Source organism: Artemia franciscana, chromosome 2 (genome assembly GCF_032884065.1).
Source record: "Artemia franciscana chromosome 2, ASM3288406v1, whole genome shotgun sequence".
In the NCBI taxonomy this organism is placed as follows: Eukaryota; Metazoa; Arthropoda; class Branchiopoda; order Anostraca; family Artemiidae; genus Artemia; species Artemia franciscana.
This window is the reverse complement of record NC_088864.1, coordinates 46,457,642-46,481,569: the sequence shown is the minus strand read 5'-3', so window position 1 is coordinate 46,481,569 and position 23,928 is coordinate 46,457,642. Positions and strand designations below refer to the sequence as shown.

The following is a 23,928-nucleotide window of genomic DNA, read 5'->3' as shown; positions in this document are numbered from 1 at the left end:
AAGACAAAACAGGCTATACTCACTAAACTATATAAAATTGTTATAGTTTAGTGAAATATATTGCCTAAACGCAACATATAATGAGAATGCTCGCTTGGTTCCAAGTGTCAGGTTTCCAAAAGAAAATGAAAACCTATTCTCTCTTTTGACCATCAGGAAACTTACAGTTTGTAAAAATAGTCTGGAGAAATTCTCGCCTCAGATACTTGCCATTTTTTTTCAGATTAGCAATTGGCTTGGAGTTACGGACACTGACAAATTATATAAAGCGAATATATTCACTTTATATAACAAATTTTTCTGCACTTGGACTTTCAATAATTCCATATGACTGACGGCAGAGAATTTTTTTTTATAAATTCTAAAAAAATTCGCCGCCTATTTTGATTTGAATCTACCTATTGGGTACTTGTATTTCCTTGAGACTGAATGCTAAAGCATATCGACATGTCCATTTTTTACATTTCTTTTATTGACTAAATTTTATGTAAGTGCTGATAATTTTTTTTTATGAAGTGCTAATTTATATTTCTGCTAGATGTATATAATTGACGTAGTTGCGATTTAATGCCGACAATTTTTTTTCTATTCAAATTCCATAATAACTATGTATCAATCTGATAAGTCAATTGAAACTAGAACAATTCCTGTAAATTTTAGCAAAATCGCTAATGCTATTATCATGAAAAGAGAAATCACCAATGCAACAGCACAAACACACAAAAAAAAAGAGAGACAGAAGGAGAAAAGGAAGACTGTTTTCCTAAATTAGTGATTAATATAGACCAGCACTTGAATGAGGCCTTAACCCTACTCATCCATACAATCACATAGGTCAAACAGCATAGCCATACACAATCAACCATAAAGAATAATCCATGGACAGGCAGTCATGTCGTCAATAAGTATAAGTCTTCATTTACCAAACAATAGAAAAAATAAAAACGACAAATAATTAAAGGCAACAACCCAACACAAGGGCTCATCAGGAGAATACACTGGCCTATATAGGGTTTCGCCACTTTAAATTCTCTACCCAGCACAGTGTTGTGGCTACCACAGAATATCCATGGCATCCCCGTGTCAGGTATCACCCCCAAAATACATGCCTATGAAAGAAAAAAAACAGCAAATGTAAAACAACCAAGTAACACCAAAACAAGCTTATCCTGTTAATATATCCCTCTTTTTAGCAACAATAGGTAAACTAAATATAATAAATTTTGCCAAATCACAAATATTAACACATTGCAAAAAACCTGAATGAACTAAACAATTATAGAATTCATCTTTACCATGTGGCTAATTTTTAAAAAAAAATCCACTCAATTAGAAACCCAATTTAAAATAAATGGCGCTGCAACAGCAATTCTCGAACCTCCGAAATTAGTTGAAAATTTCTTTAATTATTTCTAGATAATTCTTTTGATATTTATTTATAAGTTCGTTATAATGAAAACTAAATTTTTTAAAATGCCAAGTTAATTTATTTGCAGAAAAACCTCGTGATATCAATTTTTGGCTTAAGATTTTACATCTATTTTTAAATTCAATATAATTACTACCAATCCTTGCATAGCGAAGTAACTGTGAGAAAAACGCTGAATATGTCATATTTGAGTGTATTTTACATTCAGGGAATGGGAAACTAATCACTTCAAAATCAGAATCATCCGTTTTATTATACATTTTAAAACTTAATTTATTATTATCACAAATATTAATATTTAAATCTAAAAAATGATCTTCATGACCAACGCCATGACTAGGTTCAAGAATAAGCTCTGATGGATATATATTTTTAGAAATATCAATGAAATCCTTACAATTTAAGACCAAAATATCATCTAAATATCTTTTATTATTTGACAAAACATGTTTTAAATTAATTGGATTATTCTTATCCATCATATATTTATATTCTAGTTGACTTAAAAACAAGTCAGCTATAAATGGGCTGGCATTCCCCCCCCCCCCCATGGGAATTCCCACAATTTGCTTGTACAAATCACCACCAAATCTTATATAAGTATTGTATAAAACAAATTCTAATAACTCAAAAATCATATCCAAGCTGTAACATCTCAAGTTAACTGTAGTATTAAAGCAATTTGTCCATATAGCTTTTTTATTATAAGTGTCTATTTTTAAGAACCTTTTACTAGATAAGAGGAAAGATTTCATGATAACAGTTTTTAAATTATCAAACACTACATTAAGTGATAAATTAGTATACATTGTCGCAAAATCGAAAGACTCAATTCTTTTAGCTGAAACCATTGTTGAAGAATCTATCACCTGTAGTGAATTATTAACACTCCAATATGGATTAAAATTCGAAAATTTTTTTAACACCAGAACAATAGGTTTTAAGTTTATTTACAATTTCCTTTAAAATTAAAGAGAGGTCAGTAGCAGCAATGCGGGTTGGACATTTAGCTGCTCCAGCAATAAACCGTGGTTTAGGGGGATTCTTATGAAAATTTACAGTCCAATATAGGAAATGGAACTTTTTATCATTGTCATTTATTTTAATATTAAAATTTTTAAAAAGTATTTCTTCAGTCTTTTCAATTAAATTCTCATCCTCTATATTTACCTTTTCGTAAACATTAGTTGTGCATAACTCCCTTTTTAAGATATTAGTTGTGCATAACTCCCTTTTTAAAATATTTATGATGTCTTAGTGATAATTTTAATTTTTTTTTTTCAAACTAGAAAAATACCTGAAAATTTTGAAATTAGTTTGAAGCCATCTCTCAAGAATATAGTAACTGGTAAGATTGCGAATGAGCAGGTGGAGGTAGACGAGGCCATACCAATAGGTGGGAAAATTCTGAATGATGACAGGAAGAGACGCAAAAGTTTACACTTTCAACAAGAAAGTAACTGCAATTACTATGAGAGTGCAAAGTAATCTGAAGTCAGCAGCAGAGCCCGCCTACCGTTGACCCTGCTTTGATGTTTCAAAGGCTGGTCATTGTTGCAAACAGTTCAGATGAAGAACTCCAGATGTTTTTCAAGTACGAACTCTGCTTCCCGCCACCTTCGTTATTTGAGCCGAATGGTCCTCTTCGGCTGGTGGACAAACCAGTGCTTGCCCATGCGATCTGACGCGAAGTTGGAGGTCTGCAATCAAAAACAGATTGCGTGCTTTAAAGTTTGGATGAACCTCAATATGTACTAGATGGTGTGGCCCTTCTACATGTTTGCCTTGGGAGAAAATGCAGCATGTACGCGGATATCTGCACCAAATACGTGGACTAAGTGAAGCGAAAATATGGATGCGCTTTCATATCGTTTGACGGATATTTATCTGGACCCTCCATTAGAGACGTGACGCATAGGAAGAGGAGCAGGTCGAAAGGCTGTCCTAAGACCAGCATTCAGCCGAAGGTGCCTTGTTTAGTAAAAAAAAAAAAAAAAAAAAAAAAGATGGTTTCCTTAGCAATGCAGAAAGCATGCAGGCAATCATGAGCATGCTGTCCTGCTACCTTAATGATGTGGGATGTAAAATGTACCTGCCGCCAAGCGATGCTGACCTGCTGATCGTGATGACTGCCGTCGAGTCTGCAGGAAGCCAACCCAATGTCTTTATAGGAGAAGATATGGACTTACTAGTCCTTTTACTGTACCACACGAAGCGAGTCTGTAAACCGATATTTTTTCACTCCGAGTCAAAATCACAGAAAACTGGAAGGCGGGTCTGGAATATATTAGCAGCGGAATTGAAACTTGGTGACACCCTTTGCGACCAAATTCTTCTCCATGCCTTTCTCGCATGCTGTTTGACTCCAAGAACTTATGGGATAGGAAAATCTACACAACTGAACCACGCCAAAAAAAGAAAACTTCCTGGATATTCCCGGACTATTCCTAGATTCAGCTTTTACAAAAGATGGCATTAGAAAAGCTGGAGAGAAGGTCATGCTTATCTTATTTAAGGCTGCAGAAAATGAAACAAGTCTTAACCAGGTCCCTTACAGTAAATCCCTCGAAAAATTTCTGGGAAGTATTTAGCGATAAAAACGCTCCTACCAACAAGTGATGTTTGCAAGCATCATTTTTGCAAGTATCATTCGAGGCTACAAGTGTTTTGCCATAGGACAAGTTTAATATACACCTGCTGGCTCAACCTCTCCCCCAACTTCTCACTCTCTCAAAGCTTTAAGCCCCAAACAATTCGTTTGACTTTAAACATTTAGTTTCATGTTCATGAGCAAAAAAAAAACGTGGAAATGACACATCTAATCGCAATTGCTGGTATTGACTCGATCAACATTTTTGCTTGAACCTCAAATTCAACCTCAAAAAACTCAAATTTGTAAAAGAGGTAGAGCAGTAAACTTTTTGGAATCAGCACATATTTTCGAGTTGGGTAGTGAAAGAGTCATTTGTATAGCAATTTGCTTGAGGTTGACCCCTTTTTTTCCACAATTTTCCTAGACTAATGTTAAAATGTTTGAAAAAGAGGTCTTTTCTGTATTTATTTATTTCATCTCTTAATAGTATCTAAAATCTACTGAAATTGATGTTCCTTTGGGTTTGAGCATTTCCATACTAGATGTCTTATTTTCAAAGCTTTATATAAGTAGGACGGTTGTTGTATATGTGGGGATTTAGTATTATTACCATGTAGAATAATATAAAATAATAGTTTTAGAATATATAGAATAGAAGACACCCACCTGCTATCAACAAGACCTTAGGGGTTTTCTTAGCAGGTGCATCAAATATGTTCTGTTTTTTTTTTTTCAAAATAGAATTATCTATCTCTCTATTACAGTGACCTCCTACACGTATTTGAATTTCCAAATTGAAAAAAAAGTAAAAAATTATCTACCTGTATTTTACTATTCTTTTTTTTCTCTGTTCTTTTACTTATTGCAATTCTGTTAACTTAGTTCTATGGGTGGTAGACTTTGGCCTACCACCTCATTTAGTTTAGTTTCGCCTTTTATTTAATTGTTTGTCCTTTGTTGAAGGTTTCTTGACGCGTTGAAATCGAGATACTTGGACTTTTCTTATTATTAAAAGTTTTTTTTTTCTACCGTCTTGTTTCAAATGCCATACCCATTTTTTTATATTTTCATTTACTTAATTTGCAACTGAAGAGGCAGTATGGTCTAGTAAATCATTTATATATGAAACAGGAGTTTTCCTGCATTTTGTTTTCCATGTCTCGAGACAGAGTTTTCCCTCTGAGTAAGAATCTGTGTACAAACATGGCTCTTAACTTAAAAATTATGTTTACCAAAAAGCCTAAAAACAGTTGTATAAAAAAATTTACTCTTCATGATATATCCTTTCACAGCTGCACACTGATTCTGACTCTTCGGGGATGAGATTAAAAGAGGAAGGGGTTGATATGTTAAATGTGACTCTTTAGGCTACTGGTTTTCAATTTTTCCGAGTGGGAGGGATAATCTATCAAGTTTTATTTAAGTTTAACTTGTTTTCATTTCTTTTTAGGGATTAATAATGTCAATCTGTTTCAAAGAAGGTATAAAGATCAAGCCTGAAGCCATTGATGACATGATCAGAGGCACAGATTTTGATATTAGACAAATTATCAACAATCTTTCAGTTGTTGCAGCGAAGGAGAAAAACGTTTCATGAGAAGGTGCAAAAAAAGATGCCTCTGCTTCAAAAAAGGACGTTAGAATGGTAATGAATCATTTTTGCTTTTTAATAATAAAAGTATAACAGCTCAAAATAGGGATGAAACCTTTTAATCGACAGTGAAACAAATATAAATTTTTTACTGAATGTTATATTAGAAAAAGTTTAATTGAGTTTAACTGCTGATTATGGACATTGTACATGTGTCCGAAATATTCATTTAAAATTTTATATTTGTTTCACTCTCGATTAAAAGGGTTCATCCCTATTTTGAACTGTTATATTTTCGCCATTTGTTAAATCGTTACCATTTTTGCTTTTCACTAATAATAATATAACAGGTCAAAATAGGGATGAAACCTTTCAACATTTTAACTGAGTATTATATTAAAAAAATTTAATTGAGTTTAACTGCTGATTATGGACAGTGTGTATTCGTATGTGTAATAACATTCCTGAATAGCTCTATTGAACCGGTATTTGTACATGAAAATAAAGTTCTTTAAAAAAAAATCTTGCAAAAACTAAAAAAAGACTTTCCGAAAAGGGAGCATCTCAAAGCAAAGTGAAGAGCCATATTGAACTTAAGACAAATAGAAACGAAGACCAATAATAATTCAAGCTTAAAAGAACCAGAAATTTCTATAAACCCTAAAGAACCAAAGGCAGTAAAAATGTTATCTGATTCGTTAAGTTCGTTAAATGGAACAACAGTATACGTCAAAAAAATTCTGGCTTTTCAAAATTCGTGGCCCAACAGCATAATTGAGTTTAACTGCTAATTATGGACAATGTGTATGTGTCCGAAATATTCAGTTAAAATTGTGTATTTGTTTCACTGTCTATTAAACGTTTCATCCCTATTTTTAACTGTTATATTTTCGCCATGGAAAGGCAGTGTGGTCTTCGAAGTTATAATAAATAATAGTGCCTAGTTAATGCCTCTTTTATCTGGAGTTATTAGCAAGTATTGAAAGGCTCAGTTCATTCAATTTCTAAACTTTAGTTCAGAAATTTTATCTACCTCAACCGCTGATATTCTTACTTGTCTAGAATCTCTTTTTCTGGACTTCCTAGCAAATATTGAAAGGCTCAGTTCATTCAGTTTCTAAACTTTAGTTTAGAAATTTTATCTACCTCTACTGCTGAGATTCTTACTTGTCTAGAATCTCTTTTATCTGGACTTCCTAGCAAGTATTGAAAGGCTCAGTTCATTCAGTTTCTAAACTTTAGTTCAGAAATTTTATCTACCTCAACCGCTGAGATTCTTACTTGTCTAGAATCTCTTTTATCTGGACTTCCTAGCAAGTGTTGAAAGGTTCAATTCATTCAGTTTCTAAACTTTAGTTTAGAAATGTTATCTACCTCAACTGCTGAGATTCTTACTTGTGTAGAATCTTATATGCACCAATGACCAACTAATAGATGTATATTTTAGGGAACTTATGCAATTCATCGTAGTTAGTTGCAATGACATTACTGAATAACACTATTCAACCGGTATTTGTACATGAAAATAAAGTTCTTTAAAAAAAAATCTTGCAAAAACTAAAAAAAGCTTCTCGAAAAGGAAGCATCTCAAAGCAAAGTGAAGAGCCATATTGAACTTAAGACAAACTGAAACGAAGACCAGTAATAATTCAAACTTAAAAGAACCAGAAATTTCTATAAACCCTAAATAACCAAAGGCAGTAAAAATGTAATCTGATTAGTTACGTTGGTTACGTGGAACAACAATATACGTAAAAAAAAATGTTTGGTATTTACAATAATTTTGCCATCTTCAAAACTTTGGCTTCTGTCTATTAGTTTTACTTCTTTGTAAAGCACAGAATTTTTATTTAAAACAATTTTAACAAAATCCCAAGCTGTGGAAAGTCGCATCTTTTGTGACATAGTATATTTGTAAACTTAATTCTTGTTGTTTTCAACGATCAATGATGACATATTGCTAATAGAATCAATGTTATAGGGTCAGAATCTTTTCAGCTAAGATACAGCCAGAAATTTTGAAATATTATTCTTTGCCAAACCTTGTATTATCAGTTTGTTTTTTTCAAATTTCGATTTATTAAACAGTAAATATCAAAAACAAAAGGATGTGTAATCTTTAAAAACCTATGATTTCTATAATTATATATAGAATAATATAGAAATAATATAATATTTTGTTATTATAAGCTAATATTACTGAGTATTATGTTATTTTTATTAAATTTTATGATTAGATTACTATAATTAATTCAGTGTAAATTAGTAAAATTAAAAATAAATTAAAATTTTAAAAAATACAAATCGATTTATAAAATTATATATTAATTATTATTTACAATCAATATTATAATAAAAAATGAAATATAATATTATTAAACAAATTAAACAATAATAAAGAAAACTGTAATTTCGATGTAAGCTACTTCACACAAATAAATAGAGGTTGGTTTTTTGTGTTGTTTGTGGGAATTTAAGAGTTGAATAATTCGGAATTCCAATCCTGGTTTACTGGAAATAGCGATCTCTGTTTCTCTCCTCTCTCTCTCTCCTCCCTCCTCTCTCCTCTGTCTCTCTCTCCTCTCTCTCTACTCTCTCTCTCTCCCCTCTCTCTTTCTCTCCCTTCCCTTGTGTACCCCTACGTTTTTGCCATAAACTAAATCTTTAAGTCTTTGTGTTGAATCTATTATGTGTTTATTTTTTTCTTAAGGTTTTACAGACTCAAACATTTTTTCATCAAAGTTCCATTTTGCCTTGTAAGCGTAAACGTAAGAAGTTAAAATATCGTGGATGTCTTCCGTCAAAGATTTAGCATTGTATTTTGACTTACGGGTACTTTTACTTAAGGTCTTACGGAGGATTACTGAGCCTTATGGAATCCAGTGTGTACGGGAGAACAGAATAGCAAACATCAGTGCAAAAGAACCTTAAACGCTCCTTTACACTGAGTTTTGGCGTTTTTATATTGAGTTTAAACATTTTTTTAGGGCCCGTGGGACGTTATTCATAAGGTATTCTCAGCCGAAGAACACAAGAAAATGTCTATTCATGACAAGTCAAACATGTTTTTTCAAGATTACAGCCTTGGGCCGTTATTTGTTCAAGATGTTTATCTTCAAGTTGTCCCACATGCTGCAAAGTAAGGATTTTTAAGGCCTCTAAGATACTACTGTCTTTAACGCCTGTAATTTTTCTGGTTTCTTTTTGTGAAAGATTCTTAAGCTAATCTATATTTCTTCTTGAGATCTTGTGTGGTATTTCCAAACATAATATAGTTCTCACAGAGTATGAATTGGCTTCTGCAATTCATGGGCTTTTACATCTTTGGGAAGATTTACTAAATTAAAATTTAAAAGCTATTTTACTTGCGAAAAATTCAATGTTTTTCTCGTCCTCAGCTTTCAATCAGACTTGAAATTTGCAACGGTGCTTATTTGCCGAAAAATATCTAAAATCTTTGAAGCTAGTAGGCTATTAAATACTGAATGCTTTTCATTCATTTATTCATAACTCGTAAATGAAGATTAGACATGACGCTACGGAGTAATTACAAAATTTGAAATGTCACTACGGAAAAAATAATCATCGTTGTTAATAACTACTACTACTACTAATAATAACTCACTGCAGCACCAAGCCGCCTTAGGCCAACACAGCTACGCACGCTCCTCCTTCAACCTAATCTATTTAAAGCCTCCCTCTTTACACCCTCCCAGGACAATCTTCGGTAATCTGTCATCTTTCATCCGTAGTTAATAAGTGTTAATAAGCAACACAAAAAACAATAATCATCGAAACTATAAAGAGCAATATCAATAATAATAACGATACAAACACACAATTATTACTAAAATAATGGTTAATTAATATGTGTAACAACTCCAAATTGTATAAATTAGCAATTCGAGAATAAAGACCCTGGGATAGCCATCAGTATTATTAGCTTAGATGAGTTACTATTTCTTAATATGTGACTGGAATTAGTAATCAATCTTATTCTTTATTAATATAATCTCTGTTTTAAATCATAAGAATGGAAAGGCTGAATTACGATGAGATTATTTTGTATTTATGTGTTTAATTAAAACCACAAATGAACATTAGAAATGACACTGCGGAATAAATTTGGAAAAATAAATATGGGGTAAATATACCCCATATAAATATAATTTTTATTACCCAATTACCCAAATATAATTTGGGTAAATAAATATGAGAAAATCTCTTTTTCTTTTTGCAAGTACTTACGTTTTAAATCTTGTTTATGTATTTTTCTATCGCTCTTTTGGTCGCGATAAGCTCTTCTTGAAGTACAGACGACATCGTCGCCGTGCAAGAATCGTGCGAGCAACTACTTCAAGAACTATTAAACCACACGAGGGAGAGAGGCTGCCAGGTTGGCTATAAATATTTAAGTACAAAATGCATGGCCACAACAGACTCAATTCTGAACATCGCTTGTTGAGACCTACAGTTAAAACAGGTCATCCATTTCAAATACCTAGAAAGCTTAATTTAGACCACAGGATCTACCACAAAAGAAGTACTCACAAGAATTGGTCAAGCTAATGGAGCTTTCAAAAGACTACGGAAAGTTTGGCGATCTCAAAGCTTCTCTCTGCGGCTGAAATTTTGACTCTTTGATAGCAACTTCACCTCAGTTCTGTTTTTTTCTTCCGAAAACTGGCACTTGAGCCAGGAACAAGAGAAGAGAATTTTTCGCTCTCGAGAACACATGTCTGAGAAGAATTCTCAGCATTCGCTTTAAGCAGAGGATTACCAACCAATCTATCCTTTTAGTACTCCGTCTGGGGCTAACCAATCTGTTTCGTTAGCAACTTAACCCCAGTTCTGTTTTTTTCTTCCGAAAACTGGCACTTGAGCCAGGTACAAGAGAAGAGAATTTTTCGCTCTCGAGAACACATGTCTGAGAAGAATTCTCAGCATTCGCTTTAAGCAGAGGATTACCAACCAATCTATCCTTTTAGTACTCCGTCTGGTGCTAACCAATCTGTTTCGTTAGCAACTTAACCCCAGTTCTGTTTTTTTCTTCCGAAAACTGGCACTTGAGCCAGGTACAAGAGAAGAGAATTTTTCGCTCTCGAGAATACATGTCTGAGAAGAATTCTCAGCATTCGCTTTAAGCAGAGGATTACCAACCAATCTATCCGTGATAAAACGGGTACATGCCGCAGAGGCAGAACCCGAAACACGATACACCAAGCGTGCCAGACATACTAGCACTTATACATACTATAATTTTTCCGGATCTACCAAACCTATACACTTCAATCAAACCTTAACCAGTGGGGGTATATACTGGCAACAGAAAGCTTGGGGAAGATTGGCGGCTCGTCCTGGATGCCCAGGGTCTGGAGGCATAGACAAATTTATGCTCTAAGGTATTCTTGAAGGAAAGTTTTTTGGGTGTGTTCAAGCTCTTGTTTTTCCTAAAGAGTGGAGGGGAAGATTTCTAAACTTAACAGATTTTGGTCTTTTTTGAGCATGTGCAGAGAAAATGTTATTTCAGTGTCAGGCTTTAATCGTTCTTTCTAAAGAAACGTGTTTTTGTTTTCTTAATTTTTTGTATGGCATATTTTTTCTGCAGGGGAGACGAAAAAAAAACATTGGAGTTAATTAGTAAATCATCTGATAGCCTATGTGATGGGGATCTTGTTGACAGAATTATCCGGAGTACAAACGCTTGGAGCCTACTCCCTGTTCAGGTAATCATTATTATTTTATTTATCTTCCATTGAATCATATAAAGCCTCGCCTTGATTGAGCTCATTCACCCTACCTGTTTTTTGTAGGTGGATCGTTTTTGAACCACGGCTATGATTGGACAGCCAGTATAACAGGACAGTCTTTAAAAATTTTAAAGGCTATGATTTGCTGTCCAATTGAAACTAAGGTTTCTAGCTTCAGATAGTCCTATAGGGTTTTTAGCTAAGGTTGAAGCTAGTCCTATTGCTGGCAGGATGAATGATGGCAATCAAGACGAGGCTTAAGATGACTAATGTCAGTGCTTGAATCAGATCTGCCAAATAGAGCATTTCTACCATTCGGTTGCCTTCTTAAGATTTTTATGCATTTAATTCACCAAAGTATTTTTGAAGATGATTTTTATTATCACTGTCGGCATGTTTTGGCTCTTAGTTTAGTGCCTTTGACATATTTTTGTTCTTGTGGCACCGCTGTCTTATACCAGGGATCTGGTCACGTTAGTTGGAATACTGTCTGACAAAGAGTATGGGAAGCTGATAATAGAGAAAGATTTGGCTCTTTAAAATGATGTTGATAGATATTAGATAAAACCTAACGCAACACAAACAGTATTGCGGAATTTAAAAGATCTAAAAACCCTATTTTGATTTATTAAAATTTAGATATCTAGCAAGGGTCTAGGCTTTGTTATTTATGTTTTTGTAATTGACATGAGGATTTTGCTTGGTTAAGTCAGATAGTGTTAGGTTAGTTTTTTTCTAAGACGAACATGAGTTTCCTCTTCTTTCAATTTTGTAAACTGTTTATTATTCAACTTAAAGTTCTAAAAACTATTTCATAAATACTACTGTAAACCGATAGTTAGAAAAAAATAATGTGTTTAAACATTTTCTTGTAACAAAGATTAGAAGAGAAGTAATAATTGGTAACTTAAAAAAATGTTAACATACCATGTTTCTAGTGAATAGGGAAATTTCATATAAAGACCCAGAACTACGTATTTAGCCAGCGTAATTGAGTCGTTCTGGCTTCGTTGTGCATTGATTTATTGCTGTTTTCCTGATAAGGTTAAATCTATAAGTATGTATCTTTCAAAGTCCAGCAAATTGAATAAAATAAGTAAATTCGTATTCACATGTATGTGAAATTGCTGGAAAATGAGGCAGTCAAAATTTAGATTTCTAGGAAGGGTCTAGGCTTTGTTATTTTTGTTTTCATAATTGACATGAGGATTTTGCTTGGTTAAGTCAGATAGCGTTAGGATTTTTTTTCTAAGACGAACATGAGTTTCCTCTTCTTTCAATTTTTGTAAACTGTTTATTATTCGATTTAAATTTCTAAAAACTGTTTCATAAATACTGCCGTAAACCGATAGTTAGAAAAAACAATATATTTAAACTTTTTCATGTAACAAAGATTTGAAGAAAAATAATTGGTAACTTAAAAACATGTTAACATACCGGGTTTTTAGTGAAAATCGAAATTTCCTGTAAAGACCCAGAACTACGCATTTAGCTAGCGTAATTGAATTCGTTTTGGCTTCGCTCTGCATTGATTTTTTGGTGTTTTCCTGATAAAGTTAAAGCTATAAGTACGTATCTTTCAAAGTCCAGCAAATTGAATAAAATAAATAAATTCGTATTCACATGTATGTAAAATCGCTGGAAAATGAGGTCTAGTAAAGGTCTATGCTTTGTTATTTATATTTTTATAATGAAATAAGGAATTTTTTTTTGGTTAAGTCAGATAGTGTTAGGATTTTTTTTTTTTTTTTTCTAAGACGAACTTGAGTTTCCTCTTCTTTCAGTTTTTTAACTGTTTATTATTCGACTTAAATTTCTAAAAACTGTTTCATAAATACTGCCGTAAACCGATAGTTAGGAAAAATAATATATTTAAACATTTTCATGTAACAAAGATTTAGAAAAATAATTGGTAACTTAAAAACATGTTAACATACCATGTTTTTAGTGAATAGCAAAATTTCATATAAAGACCCAGAACTACGCATTCAGCTTGCGTAATTGAGTCTGTTGCGTTCCATGTGGTTTCGTGGTCCTTTGATTTATTGCCGTTTTCCTGATAGAATAAGGTTGAAGCTAAAGTACGTATCTTTCAAAGTCCAGCAAATTGAATGAAATAGATAAATTCTTATTCAAATGTATGTAAAATCACTACAAAATGAGGCAGTCAAACTTTTTGTGACTTATTTTAAACTAATTTTTGACGAAAAGGAAGGTTCTAATTAAAGTACTTTCCTTATCATAATTAATATCTTCATCGGTTGAATTTGAAAATCTTTGGATATAATTAATCATATTCCAGCTCATCGCTGCCATGCGGAATGACCCCCATTGATCATTCTATTTTTCTCCATAATTACTCGTTGTATAACTTTTTATGATTGAACTATGTGACAAAAGACAAATTTTACATTGCAAAACACTAAAATATATATATTATTTTCTAGTAATAATGTTGTTGATTACATTCAGGAGCGTATTTCTAGTTTTAAGAGATATATTCAATCAGTTGTAAGGCATTTATTTTTATGTATTATGAGGTTTTATCAACCGAGTGTTGCTGTCCCGTTTTCAGACCCTAAAATCAGAGAACTGCTTATTAGTTTGCAGAAACAGAATATGAGCGAAACGTTCTGCAAAAGTAATACAGGGACCCTACTACAGCATCTGCGAAAGTGCCCCTAAGTCCCTGAAATTACCCGTTCTGTTCATCAATATATCAATATAATATTGATATCATCAATATATATTATAATATTGATATCATCAATATAATCAATATAAACATTGATTTATGTGCTGCTTTCATCGATCCGTCTTAATGAAATACTTTTAATATTTAATAGTTTTGTCTGTCCTTGTCAAATTATTGAAAAACTGGTCTACAGACATATTAGTCATGTAGATCTCAGCTAAAATAAGAAAACATTACCTCACGCACGTAAGTAAACAACCACTAGGAATCTTAAAAGAGTGGTGGTAATTGTCTAGGTAACAGAGAGTAAAACTTACCTTATCCGTGATCTGCATCCGTGATCTGTCTTGTGGCAGAAAAAATAAAAAATTCCGTTTTTTTTAGATAGGAGCTTGAAACTTCTACAGTTGGTTTCCTGATACGCTGAATCTAATGGTGTGATTTTTGTTAAGATTCTATGGCTTTTAGGGTGTGTTTCTCCCTATTTTCTGTAATAAGGCAAATTTTCTCAGGCTCGTAAACTTTTGATGGGTAAGATTAAACTTGATAAAACTTATATTTAAAATCAGCATTAAAATGCGATTCTTTTGATGCAACTGTTGGTATCAAAATTTCGTTTTGTAGAGTTTCGGTTACTATTGAGCCGGGTCGCTCCTTACTACAGTTCGATACCACGAACTGTTTGATTTTGGCAATGTGTTCCAGTGTTTAAATTACTCGCGTAAGATTCTTTTTTTTTTTTTTTTTTTTTTTTTTTTTTTTTTTTTTTTTTTTTTTTTTTTTTTTTTTTTTTTGTTCAAACGGCGCTCAATACAGTATGATAATTGTGCTTATTTAATAAGTCAATGCTAATACCGGTGCTAGCAACCCGTCGCAATACCAGCCCGCCTGAGGGCTGAGGCAAATAGCTGCGTATGCCTCGTCATCCATTACAATAAGCTATATTAATGCAGTAATTTATGTTGAACGTAGTGCTAGGTAACCTATTTTGCCTGTTCCAAACCACGAACAAAAAGTATGTGAAACAAATGTATATTTACCCTATCTTACGGTGTTTAAAGGAAGGGTGTGGTATCCGGCTGCCTTTTGGGTATGTATGTAGACGTTAACGCACAAGCATCAAATTGATTAGTACCCTAAAATTATTTGTTGGACGTCTGTATTTATACATATAGCTCGTGCAAGCACACCCTGCCAGAGATCACCAATAAGCTTATGTATAAATTATTGCGTCTACTGCCAGATCATGCCAAAATATATTTTAAGAAATATTGCTCTGTTGATAGAAACTGAGTAATTTTGTAATTAAGGTCACTGGTTTTTGTTGTGTGTTTTTGTTTTTTTTTTTTTTTTTTTTCAGGCGATTTATTCAAGTGTAATACCAGGCGATCTAATGGAAGGACATTTTGTTGGTCAAATAGGATTCCCACAGTGGCTTGGAAAAAATTCAACCACTAACAAAAATGATAGATTGCTCCAACATCTTCAAATGCATATGCGACTAAGGTCAGTTCTCCTATCGCATAGGTGGTATTTCTGGGCCAGTTTGTTTGCAGGAAATCAAAAGGCTTAAGTGACATTTTCTGAATAATTAAAAATTATAATCAGTGCTTCCACTCCTCCAGATTTATTGGGGGAACTCCCGACTTTTCGGAAAATCTCCCGATTGAAATTTTTTCTCCCGATTTCTGTTGAACTGGGCTCTGTCCAACTTGAAGTCTTTCGCGATTGCTTAGCAAAATGCAAAATATGTCTTTGTTGCCCGTAAAAGGTGGATTTCAAAGCCACTGGCCGCGTTTGATTCGCGGAAGTCAACTGCGGACCCTAATTAATGACCTAGTCGGCAGCTTGGCCCGTGAGAGACCATTGTTGTGTTCGAAAAAGGGTTGATTTGATTTGATTCTCAATTCATAACTTCATCTGATCTCATCAGTCAGCTCTGATAGTTCATTTCCACTGGCTAGTTGTGTACAATAAGGACGTGGCTTACCTTACGTGACACGATTTTTTTTTTTAGGGCAAGTACCCAGTTTATTGGAACTGGACAATTATACATCCCTGCACATGGGCAACCCAAGAATTAGGCTACTGACCTGTCCTAGGGGGTAGGCGGCTTTTCTGCTTCTATGATCTGTTTCTTTACCAAAATAACATGTTTTTAACTTGAAACCAATTCTTAACCTGTTACCAGTTCAAGGATTCTATAGTACAAATTCGAATACGCTGTTCTTACGAGTCTTATAGATATCTGGCTTTCGCCAGACTAATAGCCTAGCCTATATCAAAATAACGATTTCGAGTGTCAGCGAAATTGGCTTCACAATATAGGAGGATGGATTTTAAGATGTAGGCCAAAGCCAGCCATACCAAATCTGTTTTCAAAGTGCCGCTATGTCTAAATTTTATGTCACTATGTTCAAACTGTATTAAAACTGTGTTATTTTGCTATTAAAAGTGTGTTATTTTGTTCTGTTTTGGGGAGATTAGAAATCTAGAAAAACGGTTAGAATGGAGGGATCGGCGTATCAGGGCCCTGATCAAACTGAGTTGTGAGTCATGTGTAAATTTGGAACGCGTGATCGGATTCGAGTGAAATTTAATAATTGAACCCATCCCTAATGTGCAAATATATAGCCCAAATTGGTTAATAAAGTAGTATATTTTCATCATATATTGTGATATTTCATTATGAATGGGCGTCAGCGAATCAGTTTTTAATTTCTACTTAACTTCTATATACATAGGCGATATAACAGACAAGTATCTTTTTTTACCATGATTATGTATGTGTCTAAGTGGGCTTGTGTCATGCATTGTGAGAAAAGTGACCATGATATTTGAACAGCTCATAAAATATGGATTCTATTGATCTACCGCTAAAATAGTACAAAATAAATGTAAATTAATATACCTGTTACCATTTGGCTACCACTTCAGTCCTAGGCCATATATAAAAGTTATTCGTGGCTTATCAATTGTTACCATGAATTGTTAAATTAGTGATTTCTAAAACAATTAAATGCCAACTTTGATGAAAGTGACACACCATCTATGGAATCCATGCTTAAAAGGGTTTATTCTTCTTTTTCCGTATTATAATATTTAACTTTAAATCCTTGGATAAATTAACTCAGAAATCCTTGAATAAGCAGTGTCCTAGGAGCCTGCTTTGGCCCTCCAAATAGACATCTTAAATGGTAACAAAACAATCGCAAGCTAAAAGAACTGCAAAATATTTATACTTTCGAACTTAGGGGGCAAGAGAAAGGGGGGATACCCCAGGGTCCTGCTTTAGGCATTCAAATTATACAGACCAACGCATCTTTATACTCTTTGAATTTCATACCTGATTAAAACACCAAGTGACCAAGTGGAAAAAATTCCCTAAATAGTTTTTTTGGTCTAGTGAATTTTGAACCGTTTCCCATTTTGAACATGCCCATTTTCGAAACATTTTGATAGCTTTTCGGATTAAAACATCCATAACTTACCCAAATCTCCCCCTCTCTTTTTCTTTCTCTCTCCCTCTCTCTCTCTCTTTCTGTGGAAAATTGGACTCTTTTGAAAGGGAAGACGATTCTGCTTCTTGACTTCTGCCTATTCTTCCCATTAAAGGAACAAAGCAAAGCTTCTAAGAAGTACTAAAAAAACAAGAGCTAAGAGCTCATATGGCACTTGTGACGAGGCAAGAAGAGCTAAGAGCCAAGAGCTCATATGGTATGAGCTCTAACAAAATTCTAAGAATCAATAGATTGATTTAAAAGGAAAATCAGAGGCTTAATGCCGGTCAGGATTTAAAATAAGAGCTCTGAGTCACGATGTCCTTCTAAATATCAAAATTCATTAAGATCCGATCACCCACTCATAAGTTATAAATACATCATTTTTTCTAATTTTTCCTCTCCCTTTAGTCCCCCAGATGGTCGAATCTGGGAAAATGACTTTATCATGTCAATTTGTGCAGCTCCCTGACATGCCTACCAATTTTCATCGTCCTAGCACGTCCAAAAGCACCAAGCTCGCCAAATCACTGAACCCCTCCCCCAACTCCCCCAAAGAGAGTGAATCCAGGACGGTTACGTCAATCGCGTATCAAGGAAATTTGCTTATTCTATCCACCAAGCTTCACCCCGATTCCTCCGCTCCAACTATTTTCCAAGATTTCCCCCCCCCCCAACTCCCCCCAATGTCAAAACATCTGGTCGGGATTTGAAATAAGAGCTCTGAGACATGAATTCCTTCTAAATATCAAATTTCATTAAGATCCGGTGCTAGCAACCCGTCGCAATACCAGCCCGCCTGAGGGCTGAGGCAAATAGCTGCGTATACCTCGTCATCCATTACAATAAGCTATATTAATACAGTAATTTATGTTGAACGTAGTGCTAGATAACCTATTTTGCCTGTCAAAGGAAATTTGCTTATTCTATCCATTTCTATCCATTATTCGGAAAATAAAAATACCCCAATTTTTACGTTTTCCAAGAATTCCGGTTTCCCCCTCCAACTCCCCCCAATGTCACAGGATCTGGGCGGAATTTAAAATTAGAGCTTTAAAGCACAAAATCCTTCTAAATATCAAATTTCATTAAGATCTGGTCACCCTTTCGTAAGTTACAAATACCTCATTTTTCCAAATTACCCCCCCCCCAACTCCACCAAAGAGAGCAGATCCGGTTCGGTTATGTCAGTCACGTATCTTAGACATGTTTTTATTCTTCCCATCCAGTTTTATCCTGATCTCTCCGCTTAAGTATTTTCTAAGATTTCCAACCAACCCCCCAAATGATGCTGGATCCGGTTGAGATTTATAATAAGAGATCTGAATTACAAGGTCCTTCTAAATACGAAGTTTCATGAAGATCCGATCACTCCTTCGTAAGTTAAAAATACGTTATTTTTTCTAATTTTTCAGAGTTATCCCCCCCCCCAATAGAGCGGATCCGTTCCAATTATGTAAATCACGTATCTAAGACTTCTGCTTTTTTTCCACCAATTTTCATCCCGTTCCCTCCAATCTAAGCGTTTTCCATGATTTTAGGTCCCCCCCAAACTCCCCCCAGTGTCACCAGATCCGGTCGGGATTTAAAATAAGAGCTTTGAGGCACGATTTCCTTCTAAATATTAAATTCCGTTGAGATCCGATCACCCGTTCGTAAGTTAAAAATACCGCATTTTTTTCTAATTTTTCAGAATTAAGCCCCCCCCCCCAGCTACCCCAAAGAGAGTGGATCCGGTCCAATTATGTCAATCATGTATCTGGGACTTGTGCTTATTTTTCCCACCAAGTTTCATCCCGATCCCTCCACTCTAAGTGTTTTCCAAGATTTTAGGTTTTTCCCTCACAACTCCATCCCCCCAATGCCACCAGGTCCGGTCGGTATTTAAAATAACAGCTCTGAGACACGATATCCTTCCAAACATCAAATTTCATTAAGATCTGATCAACCGTTCGTAAGTTAAAAATACTTCATTTTTTCTATTTGTTCCGAATTAACGGGCCCCCCACTCCCCCCCAGATGGTCAAATCGGGAAAACGACTATTTCTAATTTAATCTGGTCCGGTCCCTGATACACCTGACAAATTTCATCGTCCTAGCTTACCTGGAAGTGCCTAAAGTAGTAAAACCGGGACCGACAGAATTTGCGATTGCTATATGTCACTTGGTTAATACCAAGTGCCATAAAAACAAGTAATGAGGCACTTTTGCCCATCAGTTCTTCAAGTAAATGAGTTTAGTACTTTTAAATAAGTTTAGGGAGCTAAAATTCTACTCGTGTATCAAGATATTAGAAGTGGGATACGAAAAAGAAAATAAATCCATAAAGGAATAGTACTGACCAGGAAAGTACGCGGGGATAGGGGGCGGTGACGGCTTCAAGATGCCCCTGCACTACATGTCCATGCCCTATCATTGTTACTCCCTGATGACTTTCTAGGAAGGTCAAATAAAGAAGATATTTAAAATTATATTCTGATTTTGAGAAATTTTTACTTCCATCGATAAAGAAAATTCATATGTTGAATTTGAGGGCTAGAGTAGGCACCCATGTCTTACTAGATTCATATACCAGTTACGGTTTATGTCTAAATACGTTTCAGATCAAGTCTTAAATTTTGTTCGGAACAGCAGTGACCTGTAGCTTTAGTGTTTCCGGGTTAACTATTGACGTTGAAACAAAATGTCTGTATTGTGTATAAATATTATTATTGTATTAAATATACGTTAAGTGTATTATGTATAAGCACGGAGTATTTAAAGGAAGTAGCATAATGCATAATGTATAATGCAATAGCATAATGTATAATGCAATAGCATAATGAACACTGCTGAAGACACCTGCGTTTTTAAAGTTCCTTAAATTTAAGATGTTGGTCGAATTTATCAGGTAATGTTTTTTTCCTGAATTCAGGCTTTTAAAAATACTGGTTGCTTGCCTCCTCACTCACAAGTGATATTCATGTTATGACGATGTGTACACTTTGCTTCCGAAACGAGGAAGGGACTTTGAGGTTCTCAGGGTCTTGTAGTTGCACAGTGGGTTTAATCTCAGCTTGGTAATACGGGACCCAGGGTTTGAACTCAGCCACAGCAACATACTGGAATATAAAAGATTCAAATTTAATGCGTTTTTAAGTTGTGTTCATCTCTTTTTAGAATCTCTGGTAGCAAAAGAGCAGTGAATTTGGATTACATTCAGTACATAAGGGACGCAGTCACAAGGCCTCTGATAAAAGAGGGTACAGATGGTGTAGAAAAGTCAGTTGAAGCTATGACATCATATGATTTGATTCGAGAAGATTTGGGTGATATTTTATCTTTGACAACCTGGCCTGGAAGGAAAGATCCTATGAGCCAAGTGGAAGCTAAGGTTAGAAAATTATCAGTTGTTAGACTTTTAGAAAGAAGAAGGCTATGATTTGGATATACTCTAGGGATCTTTGGACACAGTGCTCGCTTATTTTTTTACTGTTTGTACTCCCCATCTCCCCTCAATACTTCTCAATTTTACTCTACCTTCCCTTTCTTCAATAAAAACATCGCTTAAACGTTACTTATGTGCAGGGCTGGGGTCCTTGGAACATTTCCACCCTTTTATTTTTTCCCTTTGTATAGGAGATAGGTAGCTAAAAGCTAGACGAATAGTTCATCTTTAAAGATCAGGAACACAATCTTTTTCTAAAATATTTAAGACATTATCACCATTTATTTTGTTTATCAATAATAAGACATTTAAATATTCTGCCACCTTAACCCTAAAAGGTACACATCAAGATATTCTAGCTTTGGATATGACATAAGATTCTCTTCAACGGATCATTTTGCAAAAACTGAAACATAAGTTTCCATTATATAATTTAATATCAATATGACATAACAGAATGTTATATGTTACACAATATTGTTTAATATTGTGCATTATCACCATTTATTTTGTTTATCAATAATAAGACATTTAAATATTCTGCCACCTTAACCCTAAAAGGTACACATCAAGATATTCTAGCTTTGGATATGACATAAGATTCTCTTCAACGGATCATTTTGCAAAAACTGAAACATAAGTTTCTATTATATAATTTAATATCAATATGACATAACAGAATGTTATATGTTACACAATAATGTTTAAGGTTTATGCTCATTGTTGAACTTTCTTATGTTATTTTCTACTCTCCTACGCAAGGCCGTATCCAGTGTGTGTGTTCGGGGGGGGGGATTTTTGTCCAACTAGCAAAAACGTAACAAAAATCAATATGAAAAAATTATGTGTATTTTTTATTGTAGCCTTCCCTCCCCCCAAAAGAAAAATCTTGGATACGGCCTTGCTCCTATAGTTTTAATGTATCAACGAAAGGCAGCACTTTTGCTATTATTCTATAGTCGAAAGTTGGCTATCCTTCTGGTGAGTTGCATTTTCGAAATTTAGAGTATATTTTTTTTAGATTGAAAATAGGATTAATATTAGCTGAAAATTGTTGAAAAAAGGACAATATCCCTATCTTGTCCTTTTCGTGCAAACTATATCTGATTGTCGCAAAAACGTTTTTCTGAGGGAACATATACATATATATATATATATATCTATATATATAAAAATAAGTTGTCTGTCTGTGGATGTGTGGATGGATCAGGTGACGTCATGGAAAAAACTAAAAAAAGGCAAAAACTACAAAAAAACTAAAAACTAATAAAAAAAAAATAAAAAGGCTAAAAAACTAAAAAAACTAAAAAAAGGTAAAAAACTAAAAAAAACTAAAAACTAAAAAAAAAACTAAAAAAAAGGAAAAAACTGAAAAATAGAAGAGAAAAAGAAAACTAATAAAATTTTAGGCTAAAAAAGGTAAAAAACTAAAAACTAAAAAAAAACTGAAAAAACTAAAAAAAGGCAAAAACTACAAAAAAACTAAAAACTAATAAAAAAAAATAAAAAGGCTAAAAAACTAAAAAAACTAAAAAAAACTAAAAAAAGCTAAAAAACTAAAAAAAACTAAAAACTAAAAAAAAAACTAAAAAAAAGGAAAAAACTGAAAAATAGAAGAGAAAAAGAAAACTAATAAAATCAAGAATAAAAATAAAAAAAAAATAAAAAAGATAAAAACTAAAAAAAAAGTAAAAAGAAAAAACGAAAAAAAAAACTAAAAAAGCTAAAAAAAAAAGGTAAAAACCAATAAAAAACTAAAAAAAAACTAAAAAAGGTAAGAACTAAAAAAGAAAAAAATAAATGACGACACTCAAAGAGAAAGCGACCGGGACAAAAGGAATGTTCGATTAGCAATCAACAAAGCACCGGGACACGGAGTATAAATGACGACCAGGACATAAGTAAAAAAAAAAACTAAAAAAACTAAAAAGAAGGTAAAAACTACAAAAAAACTAAAAAGAAAAAAAAACCTAAAAACTAATAAAAAACTAAAAAATCTAAAAATCTAAATAAACTAAAAAAGAAAAAAGGAAAAAAATAAAGGAGAAAAACAAAACTAAAAAACGAATGTATATACAGACCGGGACACCGGGATACAAATGACGACCGGGACACAGGGAATATAAATGACCATACATAAGCCATAATGATCAGGACATAAGTAAAAAACATAAATGACGACCGGGACACAGGGACACAACTACAACGGGGACGCCGGGGGGCACAGGGGGATATAAATGACGACCGGGACAGGGAATGGTCGATTAGCAATCACCATCAACAAAGCTCAAGGGCAATCACTAGAATCATGAGGTATAGATCTGAATACGGATTGTTTTCCCATGGACCATTATATGTTGCATGTTCAAGAGTCGGTAAACCTGACAATCTATTTATATGCACAGACAATGGGACAGCAAAGAATGTTGTATATTCACAAGTTTTACGTAGTTAAAAACATATATATAATATATCTATCTATATTCACAGGTGGGACATAGGGACACAACTACAATGGCGCGTAACTAATATGGCGCGTAACGACTTACGCGCGCGGGGGGGCTTGGGGGGGCGCGAAGCGCCCCCACCAACCAGGTATGACGACACTCAAAGAGAAAGCGACCGGGACAAAAGGAATGTTCGATTAGCAATCAACAAAGCACCGGGACACAGGGAGTATAAATGACGACCAGGACATAAGTAAAAAAAAAAACTAAAAAAACTAAAAAGAAGGTAAAGACTACAAAAAAACTAAAAAGAAAAAAAAACTAAAAACTAATAAAAAAACTAAAAAATCTAAAAATCTAAATAAACTAAAAAAGAAAAAAAATAAAAAAGGAAAAAAATAAAGGAGAAAAACAAAACTAAAAAACGAATGTATATACAGACCGGGACACCGGGATACAAATGACGACCGGGACACAGGGAACATAAATGACCATA

General features: G+C 33.9%; 2 protein-coding genes across 2 annotated transcripts in view; both read left to right on the top strand.

Annotated features, from left to right (window-relative positions):
• LOC136042733 (uncharacterized) overlaps positions 1-23,928 on the top strand; it is a 140,827-nt gene that overhangs the window by 79,121 nt on the left and 37,778 nt on the right. The window lies entirely within an intron of this gene.
• The window catches only part of LOC136042767 (replication factor C subunit 1-like), a 40,253-nt gene that overhangs the window by 9,407 nt on the left and 6,918 nt on the right, over positions 1-23,928 (top strand). Inside the window, exons 3-6 of the mRNA XM_065727725.1 lie at positions 8,601-8,752; positions 11,222-11,339; positions 15,419-15,564; positions 20,718-20,931. Of these exons, the coding sequence (XP_065583797.1) occupies positions 8,601-8,752; positions 11,222-11,339; positions 15,419-15,564; positions 20,718-20,931 (630 nt within the window). The remainder of the gene's footprint in view (positions 1-8,600; positions 8,753-11,221; positions 11,340-15,418; positions 15,565-20,717; positions 20,932-23,928) is intronic.